At 37.5% G+C, this 11583-nt stretch overlaps 1 protein-coding gene across 2 annotated transcripts; it reads right to left on the bottom strand.

Annotated features, from left to right (window-relative positions):
* Positions 1-5032: 5032 nt before the first annotated feature.
* Positions 5033-9801, bottom strand: LOC103944947. 2 transcript variants are annotated; one of them, XM_018646885.2, is made up of 7 exons: positions 9556-9801; positions 8940-9302; positions 8493-8656; positions 8079-8174; positions 7029-7285; positions 5868-6088; positions 5033-5698 (listed from the first exon to the last, which is right to left on the bottom strand). In XM_018646885.2, exons 2-7 carry the CDS (start codon positions 9258-9260, stop codon positions 5333-5335), a joined length of 1425 nt encoding a protein of 474 aa, XP_018502401.2. In that variant the 5' UTR covers positions 9261-9302; positions 9556-9801; the 3' UTR covers positions 5033-5332. The 2 variants fall into 2 exon arrangements, with proteins under 2 accessions (XP_018502401.2, XP_009353705.2); XM_009355430.3 differs by having other exon boundaries at positions 8940-9275; positions 9556-9800.
* Positions 9802-11583: the final 1782 nt, after the last annotated feature.

Below are 11583 nucleotides of genomic sequence, written 5' to 3'. Positions count from 1 at the left end.
AGAGTAATCTTATGGTGATTTAGGATTTGGTGCAAGCATCATGGGTGCGGCGGGCTGCTCACCGGTATTGGAGATTAGGGTTTTCTTTTGTTGGGCATAAGTTTGGTTGGGCCTCCTGATGTTTTGGGTTGTTGCTCACTTTTTGCTTTGATCATTTGTTATTTGTATTTCTTTTCTTAATTAATGAATGCTCTCTTTTCGACCAAAAAAAAAAAGAAAAAGGAAAACGAACTGAAATTAATGCGACGTTAACTATTTTTCATCCTTATACATGCACCAACTTATGATTTATATGGGGTATTAATTTACATTGAGCATGTGTACTACTCTGAAAAAGCTCATTTTCGAGGAAAAAAACTAAAAAAACAGCATCACTCCTCCATAAAACGCCCACAACTAGCAAGCTACCACAATATATATTTCGCTCACTCTCAATTCCCTCTGCAATTCCCCCTCTTTGTTCTCTGTCTCTCTCATCCTCTTATCTCGCCACTTTTTCCCATCTTGTGTTATTCCTCCATCGCTCAATATAGCCATCAGTCAAACCATCTAATTTTGGTTAGGAGATGCGAAAAAAAAGGAAAAAAAGTAATTGAATCAAACATTTTGTGGAGCTGAAAGAAGAAAAAGAACAAAATATGGAAATATTTGCAGATTTGGTCTACAAGTGTTAATGCAAGGTCATTTCCAACTTTGAGAAGCCCAAGTAACACCGGCTCAAGGAACATAGGCCAAAGGAAGGACATAGCCCGACGAGATTGGGAGGACAACCCTGAATGCTATAGAAGACCGCTCGACAATCTAGATTGCCTATCAGTAGGGCCGGTCCAGAGATTTTTGAGGCTCGGGGTGTAACATCCCACATCACCTAAGGGAGTGGATCTTGTAAGCCTTACATGTATATTCTCATCTCTACCTAGCACGAGACCTTTTGGGAGCTCACTGGCTTCGGGTTCTGTTGGAACTCCGAAGTTAAGCGAGTTCGCGTGAGAGCAATCTTAGGATGGGTGACCCACTGGGAAGTTCTTGTGTGAGTTCCTAGAAACAAAACCGTGATGGCGTGGTAGGGGCCCAAAGCGGACAATATCGTGCTATGGTGGAGTCGAGCCTGGGATATGGTGGGGGCCCGGGTCGGGATGTGACAATTTGGTATCAGAGCCTAACCCTGACCGCGTGTGTGCCGACGAGGACATCGGGCCCCTAAAGGGGGTGGATTGTTAGATCCCATATCGCCTAGGGGAGTAATCCTTATATGTATATTTTCATCCCTACCTAGCATGAGGCCTTTTGGGAGCTTATTGGCTACGTGTTCCATGGGAACTCCGAAGTTAAGCGAGTAGCGCGCGAAAGCACTCCCATGATAGGTGACTCACTGGGAAGTTCTTGTGTGAGTTCTTAGAAACAAAACCGTGAGGGCGTGCGTAGTTGGGGCCCAAAACGGACAATATCATGCTACGGTGGTGGAGCAGGCCCGGGATGTGACACGGGGCGACGTCAAAAAATGTGCCCTCATTTCATATAAAAAAGTATTTGTTTTCACACGTAAGACATCGATAAAATTATATTAGAAAAACACTTCAAACTCAATAATTTAGAAACACGGAATAATTAATTTATTTTGTATCAAGAGAAGGAAACTAAAAAACTTCGAGCTTTCAAGTAGATAGAATATGAGTTTTGTTTTCCATCTGAACTTTTAAAGTGTTTTTATGTAAATCGTGAGTAGTTTTTTCTTATTTACAAACCTCGTCAATATAAGACTAAAAAAATATTAATGTTTTTGAGTCTTTAAGGATAATGAATGAACACTAAATTAAACCTTTTGATGACACGTAATATTATTTGTAAATTTGGTCTAAAAATTTAGTCTACGCATTACTCTTTGCTGAAGATTAGACTTGAATTGGAATGGATATTTAAAAATAGCAACTCACATACCTACTAGCTCGTAAATAAATTAAGAACCAAACAAAAATTTGTAAGAATTGAAAAAAATAAACATGCACATAGCATTTCGAACTTAGGACCTCTCGTTAATTTTAAACAACAAAAACCATTGCTTCTAATTAAAATTCTTGGTCAATTAGCCAAATTTTATAAATTTATACTGTTATAAAAAGAAATTTGTAAAGATTGGAATGTAAATAAGCACATATGGTGTTTTGAACCTAAGAGCTCTTCATTCATTTTAAACAACAAAACCACTAGTTCTAGTTAAATTCCTTTGTCACTAAACCAAATTTTATAAATTTATACTCTTATAAAAGCATATATAAATATACCACCCTAATAATTTTGATGCCCCCAATTTTTTTGGGCCTCGAATAGTCGCCTTGCCCACACTAGGCCTGGGTCGGGCCTGCCTATCAGTAACTAGGCCGAGCGCTTCCCTAAAGTACTTTCTGACCACCGAGAGACAAGTTGGTGTACTGACAACTTAAGAGCACAAGGTCTTAGGAACAGAGATGCATGCCTACTCATGCCACGTGGAGGCTACCCAAGAGAACATAAGCCTATGAAGGACATAAAAGCTGACAAATAATTCGCTCGAGTGCGGGTTTCCCCCTATTCTAAAGCTGAGAAAGGCTTTCGGCATGCGTTGTCCAAAGAAAGCATGCAAGGAACATGCACAAATGTCGCTTTGTTGCCACTTGTTGGTCAAAGAGTGGAGGGACAACTAGCAGGTCAAACTATGTTTTCGGCCATTAAATGCACATGCGGTAAAGGTTTGGGCTAAGGAGCTGGGGGCTCACTAAGGGTCTATATAAGGAGGACGAATACTCCTTAAAGGGGTCAGACAAATTGAGAGAGAAAAGAGACAGTGTTTAGTCAGGCGTTATTTGTAACTTTTTATTTATATCAGAAACTCAATGGATGTAGCTCATTTTTTAGAGATGAACCTTAAACATTATTGTAGAGTTCTTATTATTCACAAGCCCTGAGCCCACCAAGGACCGATACATGACCAATCTGATCTTTGTGACCTCATCAGGTTTGAGCGTTAACAAGTATGGCAAGTGTTGCTTAGAGTGAATATTTCTTCTTTTCCATTTCAAAGGCAGTTGATCTGCAGTTAATAGAAAAACTATCGATTTCATAACAGTTGTCGATAGTCGATGCAAAAGCAATAGTCACTCAAACAATTCTTTTTGTGATCTCTGTTTTATTTATGTCCCCCTCGTACTTTTTTATTTTCTAATAAATTTTGGTAGGCTTGGGCGTTTGAGGATCGACCTCTAGCCCACGCCCATGCCAGATTTAAAAAAGAACAGCTTTTTCAATTGTTATTTTTTGGGGTTTCACGATGGACAAAAAAGAGGGTTGATATCCATCAGTCAAAAGCAGATACAGCCAAATAGTCTCACGTACTGCTCCCTGAAGATTAAAAAGGAGTATTGATTCGGAAGCGCAATTAGGAGGGATGACAGAGGACGTGCTCGCACTGTTCAAAGAAGGGCTCCCACATAAGCGCCCATTAGTTACCAATCAGTTGCTTTTCATTGGACATCATTAAATATAGCATGATATTATTTCGAGGTGCTAATTGAATGAACAACTATTTTATTTCATGGTAAATTTCTCCATCGGCTATGCGACATCTATTTTTCAAGTGCGAAAGATTAACAAAGTCACATTTTTTCTTCTTTGAAAGACGAAAACGGGGAATCAACTCAATACTCATTGATAATTATGACATTTCATTTTCGCGGACTGTAACACTTGATTATCAAGCAGTATTACGTAAAACTTTATAGTTTTCTTTCTTTCAACAGAGGGTGGAACAGCTATCGGCTAACTGTTCAAAAATACTTCTTGCAAGTATTTCTAGTAACAGTTACAATTCCATTTTTTGAAAATGCGTACAACGACATGCAAAACAATTTTTGATAATTCATGCAGAAATAGTTTAGAGATAGTAAGTGTAACACTAACAACACTGTTGATAATGTGGACAACGATGTGCACAAATAATTGTAAATAGTTTGTGCAAATACGACAACATCAATAATCATTCCGATCATGGGGTGCAACAACAATTTGTCACTAGTCCGTACAAACACAATTTTGCTAGTGATTGGAATAATATTAATTTCTAGTGGTACCGACTAATAGTGCATGTCCTATATTAAATAAACTAATAGTGCATGTGGGCCCTTTTTTCCACATACCAGAAATACAAAGAAGATGTCAAAAAGTGTATATAAAAATTATTATTAGCACATCAAATATCTCATTCTACATTTTTTACAAGTGTATTTTTTTTTCTAATTATAAAAAATTTAGAATGCAAAACGAGATTTTCAGAATGCCAATAACAATTCTTATATACATATAGACATGAAATTGAGCAGTACTGAAAAGATTTATGACTTATGTTAAAATGGTATTAAAAACATCAATAATTCAATTCTAGCTAAGAAGGTGAAACAAACATGACCTAATAAAGACAGAGATATCGTCACTCACTGCTAATTTTAATGAAAGTAAAATAGTATTGACTCAGCGATTTTACGAGCCTTATTTTGAAAGAGTTTTCTTACATTTATCTGCAAGTTTAATTCACTCATGCATTAATGAGCCTAGATTAGTGGGCTATTCATTGCTCCAATCTTGGGGGCAAAGTCATTAGGCTGCCTTTAAGAAAACAAATTTAGTGGTCCTGTAGAATTTTATAAAGATTGTCAGTTGGGCTCCCTTTCATAAAAACCACATGTAATTCTTTCATCAAGTTAACCAGTATTTTGAACCCATATCACCCTATGAGCATGTGAATCAAAACTAAAATTAGATCTACAATTCTTAAATAATGTGCTTCAAGCCTCAAGCAAAAACAAACATATAAAAATTGCAAAGATGTGCACAAAACTAGATGGGTAATCAACTTAGTTGACGGATTGAACTAAACTAAACGAAACTACAAGCACGAAAATGCAAGTGAAAACATAGGGATCAAACGAAACTAAACGAAACTACAAGCAAGAAACGGATGGAACTAAACTAAACGAAACAAAACGAAACTACAAGAAACATTAGCTGCAAATTCGCCCTTAAACGATAAATATTGCTTTAAAATTATTGGATGCAATGTAACTTTTCATCGACAATTATCACACTAACACGGAGAAGTGTTGCTCAACTGCTACACATTAAAGCATAATCCAGTAGTGGCAAATATAGAAAGTTCGTCATATACTAATTATACAGCTTCTCCAACCGAACTAATCAACTAATATATGACATGGAAAACTCATTGCATACACACTTTGGAGAAGAACTAAGTGCCAAGAAAATAGAGAAGAAAAGGAAGCTTGTCTGCTCTTTTGGCCTTACCTCACTGAAATGAAAAGGGAAAGGGACGGCTTTCGGGATCAAAGATTAAAGAAAGGAATGCTATGGAAATCCATACCATAAGAAGACCAACTATGGCAGTCCTCACCAACTGCTCCCAGTTACCTTCCGGGTCAACCGCAATCTCATAAGTTGGATGGGCTGGAAGCGGATTCCGACCCTCGTGCAAATTTGCGCTCAGCTCTGTCTTGATAACTTCATCTGGGCGAGGATGCTGCATCTCTGTACATATTTTGCACAGGCAATTGCCACCAAGATAAAATGGAAGTGCCTCAAGGTACTCAGAGAGAATCTTCTGGTACCTCTCACCTTCAATTCTCAACTTCTCTCGAGTATTAGGTTTCAAAACCTGACAAGGCACCACATGTGCATGTTTCATCATAAATGCATTGCTGATGCAAGTGAGTGCTGAATTTGAAACTAACAAAATCATAACTAGAAATTTATACAAGCAAAGAGAATCTACAAAGCTTGTAAATCAAAGATTCAGATCCTAAATCAGCATGTAATAGACTTACTTGAATAAAGGTTTGGGCAATAACACGAAGCATTGGAGGAAGCCGAATAACAAACAGACAGCCAAGACGGTTGGGGAAGTGATCTTGCAAAAGAGAAGAACAGGTCCTCATAACTTGCATGGGAATTTTCAACGGCGATAGACCTTCACAATCTACTACAACTGTAATTTGAGCATTGGTGGCATCAAGCAAATGATAGACTCCATGCTCTACTTGGGAAACTGCAGGTACGATCATTGATTGCTGTCAGAACATTTCATGCAAGGGTGATGTCATGGGTACAAAAAAAAAAAATGAGCAAAGACATATGTTATATTCTTCAAGACAGGAAAGAAAATAAACTACTTAAGACTTCATTTAAACCATATCCATAGTGAGAAATTGGCTTCCTCGTTAGCACCAAGGAATTTGAGGATTGCACACTTGATGAAACTGAAATAACTAATCAAGCATGACCACAACAATAGAAAATTCTAATAGTGCTAGCTAAAGTAATAATGCTACCTATTTGCAAAAATCAAGCCTTACAGTTCACTGAATGAAATAGACAGGCCCTTTCTTAATGCAAATTACAGATTCACAAGAATGGGCAAGGCAGGAATGTACTTGTGTTGTACCATAGTTTGGGCCTCACTATTATCCCATGAAGTATGTAAGAGGTGAGGGAAACCCATGTCCTAGAAAAGGGATCCCTCACCCTCATTTTAGGGGAAGAAACTGTAGCCTCTCTACTCTCTCAAAGGCAACAAGCCTCCATTTACAATGTAACTCTCATTTTACGTAGAGAAACCGGATCTACACCAACGTGGACGTAGCCCCAACTTGGGGTGAACCACAACATATCTTGTGTGTTCCTGTGTTTGTGTGATTTACAATTGGACCAAAGTTGGTCCAAGATCAACCCGATTTTGAGCAACAACTAGTATTGGCTGAATGGAACCAGATATATATCTATGCATTCAGTTTTTTATCTCGGTAGGATGCTTCAATTGACCTTAAAGAAAGAAGAAAACTTGAAAAATAATAGACTCCAATAAACAGAGAGCTGAACAAGAGTGAGTAGTAGTAGGTCAGGTCACATCCATCTTACAACAATAGGAGTGGCTTTAGAGGTTGTATGGATAGAAACAAAAAAGTAACATAGGGAACAAATGAACATACTAATTGCTTGAGCAAACCGAGGTCTATCATGAGATGGCAAGTTAGTGCAACCTAGCCCAAGTCGTACTATGAGGCAAGGTCGGTGTTTAACATCAAATCCATGCCAGAAAACCACATTTGACCATGTCTCAAGCTCCTGTACTGAAAGTATTCCATAAGTCTCCCTCCAATGGACTGTCTTCTTTACTGATGATAGTAAGCAAGAGAAGTCTCCGTTTGCAGCAGCGTAAAACCTACGAAGTTCCTCCTTATCAATTCTGCATAAACATTAGCATGTCATGGTTCACTGCAACAAAAAGCAAAGAAGTTCACACATATAGGCATGTACAAGAAAACATTAGGTGAGACCTTGTAGAACGGTACAAAAAGGTTAGGTCTTTGACTCTTTCTTAAGAGAAATGTAGAAAACAATATTCACAAAGGGATGCAGGAGAAAGTTTTGCCGCCAAAGAAAAGGAATGAAATAATATCACAAAAATTTAATTATCTAATATTATAATATCACAAAAATTTTAATTATCTAATATTATTGTCTAGATGATAGGAAGCAGAAAAAGCAATTATAGGATTTGTACTTTCAGTGCTCTTGTTGTAAACACAAAAATTTGCAAAGTGGACGACAATCCAACTGGGAAGTAATTATAACAGCTTTTTTTTTTTCTTTTTTCTGATACGAATTGCAATGGATAAAAGATACTGATGCTGGTGGATACACTTCATCACAAGACTACAAAATAAAAAGAGTAAGATAAATCCATACAAATATAGAAATGTTACCCGTATGTAGTTTTTTTTTTTGATGAAATTTGTAACTTCGATAAACCTCAACCCTACCCCACCATTTCATTTGAGCATAAAGCCAAATATGTAAAAAGACATACAAAAAGATATTCTAGAGGCATAAAAATGTCATATGCACGGTTTGATATCAACAAACTACTAAGAGAAAAAAAGATAATAAAATCAAATAAAATACATTATGATTGTATTTAAATCTGAATATTACTAAACGTTATATGTACAGTTGGAATTTTTGGCAAACGAAATCACCTTTCTGGCAAGCTAATCCCTTGTCTTTCAAGCTCTTTATGGAGTTCTACCAACCACATTTCAGGTTCTACATTTTGAGGAAATTGATCAGGAGCCCTGCACATTACATAAAGCTGTAAAAGTAGGTCCTATAGCCAACTCATGATAAAACAAATCAGTAATAACGTGAACAACTACCATTGCTTTTGGGCATTTTAGATGAAAAATTATTTAGAAAACACAATTCTTAAATCCACAAATCCAACTGACCAAATCTAGAAGATGTTATGGAACTACATACTTCGAGGAAAACTTGAACTTGTATAATTGTTTATCGAAAACGTTCATCTTATAGCACTCTCAAATAATGAATTGATGAGTTGTGTCACATAATGCATCAGATGCCAACAACAAAAGCCTCATTTGTCTTATTACCTTGTATCCAAAGTAGAATCGTTAATACACTCAGACAACACTTCTGACTGCACTTCTATGTTTGCATCAGAATTGTTGATGCCATCAGAGGTTCTATCAAAGAGCTCTGCTTCATCAGAGAATGTCGTTGCAATGGAAAGCACTAGTAATGGTTTCGAAACTACCTGGAGGCAAAAAACTTTTGATCAACAAATTTCCCTCATAATGATACATGTCTAAAAGTTTGGCGATCAAATTTAAATCTAAATACCCAAAAAAGCAAGAATGCGAAGACGTAATGTAAATCCTATAAGACCTTTGCTGGGTTCTTATTTTTGTTTGCCTTTTCTTTGCCCTTTGGAAGGGAGGTGACAGGTGGGTTGTGTATAAGTAATGTATATACATCCATATGACTGTTTAAAATATGGTTACAACTTAAAAAATCTTGAAGAATTTGTGTGACCAAACCTGCATGCCATTGACCAAAGCCTTGAAGGGCGCAAATCTTTGAAGCCATTTGAATGGAGGGTAACACAGAAATTGTAAAGCCTGGAAGCCACGCCATGCCCACGGGCATTTGGCCCTTGAGAACCGCCTTACTGTCTCCAATGCAGCCATTTTGAGCAGAAACAACGCGGCCTGGCTCACCACGCCATTCCCAATTCGAAGCGACGCTACATCCTTCAGAGTGCCCTTGGAACGAGAAGCAACTATAGCATTCTGCGACTTCCTCTTTCCACTCATAACCAAATTGGCTTCTGAAGGGATTCTACGCGATGTGTCCCCCATCGGGTGGAAAACCTCCTTCAATCGGATGGCGGGTTTGGTGTGCTTAGCAAATTCGAAAAAAAACCCAGGTGCAATTAGTGTTTCTTACTCAATCAGAGATACAAAATCAGTTCAGTAACTTCAGTGATAGAGAATTTCCGTAATTTTCCTTTCTCTCATTTTCTTACCATCCAAACACTAATAATCAGTGTGAATTTTCTACAAAAGCTAATCTAACCACAACTACCATATACGATACAAAATTAAATCGCAAAAATATGAAACCTGAGCTACAAATCAAAGAAAAAGTTCTCACCTCAAAATCTCAGCGGTCTGGAGATTTCGCGCGATCACGATGGAGTGGGAGGAGCTAGGGCTGGGAGCATCTGGCGGAATTGAGGACTTCCGAGGAAGCGATCAGATGGACTTTGTAGGAAGATTTTTGGGGAATTTAATGGGTGTGGAATTTCTGGTTGCGAAAAAAATTCGAGTTGGACTTCCGTCAGCGTTTGGATCGGGAAACAGAGGGAAGACGAAGGGAAATCAATGAGAAGGAAGCAGGTGGAGCGTCGCACGTGACTTGCAGACATCGGTTGACACGCGTGCGGTTGGTTTAAAAGTGTGGGGGCCGATGATTTGGCGGTCAAATTGAAAAGTAAGGGGAATTCTTGTAGTAAATTAATGGGAATTAAATTGAGAATTAGTAATAGACTAACAAGTTAGAATAAAAATTAAATTCTTGTAGAAGATGTTTATTAAATTATTTGGAATCGGATTGAGAACGATGCAAATTTCGTATTAGTTGTTTACTAATTTGTTTGTATCAAAATTAAAAATAATGTAATTACTAAAATATCCTTGTATAAAAACAAATTATGAATTTTATTTAGCAAATTAATAATACAATTAATTTCATTCCCGAAACAAATTTCCAAATGCTAGGAACAGCTTTAATAAAATACTTTTTTTTTTTTTTTGGTCGAAAGCCTAGATAAATACTTGATTGTTAATAAATTTGTTGGTACGAACCTTCCCCACAAAAAAAAAAAAAATAATAATAATAACCAAAGGGCATATAGCAAAAAATGGAACAGTGGATTAGAAAGGTATAGGATTCTCCCTCTCTAAACTCTCTCCGTGCTGTTGTAAAAATCTAACCTAGCTCGACGTTTCAACCGTCACCCTTTGCTCTTGCTCGAGGTAGGTGGCAGCCTACTTCTCCCTCCCTCTTTTCCTCCTCATTCCCTCATTTGCCATTTCCCTCATTTCCTCCCCTCTCATCTCCTTTGTCCATTCCCCGTTACAGCATCCCACCCCCTCTTCCTTCCCCTATCCAATATTGTTCCTTCTTCTTTTATTTTAGTTCTCCTCTGAGTTTTATCTCAATTTGTATAAGTTTGGTCTCAATTACACATGAGCTTTTCTCAGATTTTGGTCTCAAATTGTCAGAGGGGTGAAGTTGTTCTGTAGTAGCAGAAACAGAGACAAAGAAAAGAAGAGATAGAGGTGGAAGGGAGAAGGGAGAAGGAGATAAGGGTATTTTGGGTAGAAAAAGTTGATTCCAGGAAAATTTGGAGTCTGATTCCCCATTTTATGTGGGTCCCACATATATCTTCATCCCAAGTTTGGATAAATTTTCAATCACTTGGAATAAGTGCAATTCTCATTCCTCCCATTCTAATTCCGCTTACGAAAACACACGAAGAGTTTGTGAATCACTGAATCACGGTGCATGAGGTGAGGTTTGATGCCCGTTGGGGATTTGGTTCTGTTTGGAAAGAAGGATTTACCTACGCAAAGAGATTTTTCTATGTATTCCGAACACCAGTTTGGTACATCATGTGTTATAATATAAGTGAACAAAAATATATTATTGTTTATTCACTTGTATTATGATAAACCTGGTTTGGTACTGAGGTGATTCTGAAAAAAGCTGCTATAAAAAAAAGCTGGGAGCTGTTTTTGTGTTTGGTAAACACTTAGCTTCAGCTTTTTTTCACAGTTTTGGATGAAAAAAAGCCAAAAACAAGAAGCTGCAAAACCTAGCTTTGAAAAACCGGCTTTTTTTCACATCTGTTTTACATAAAAGTTTACCAAACACTCTAATACTGCTTTTTTTTTTCAAAAGCACTTTTACAAAAAAGTTTACCAAACACTCTGCTGCTTTATTTCACAGCTGCTTATTCTCACAGCACAGCAGAAGCAGCTTTTTTTCAAAGCACAGCAATACCAAACCAGCCCGTAGTGTGCCGGTTCTAGTCCTGAGTACATTGAAAAGTTTTTCTCACATGAAAGTTGTTGTGGGATTGCAAACTAAAGGTATGAGGGAAGTAATACTTGGATA

Source organism: the organism of the source record quoted next, unplaced genomic scaffold (genome assembly GCF_019419815.1).
Source record: "Pyrus x bretschneideri cultivar Hongxiangsu unplaced genomic scaffold, Pyrus_bretschneideri_v1 Contig39, whole genome shotgun sequence".
Classification (NCBI taxonomy): Eukaryota; Viridiplantae; Streptophyta; class Magnoliopsida; order Rosales; family Rosaceae; genus Pyrus; species Pyrus x bretschneideri.
The sequence above is the reverse complement of the archived record's forward strand: the minus strand, read 5'-3'. Positions and strand labels throughout refer to the sequence as shown.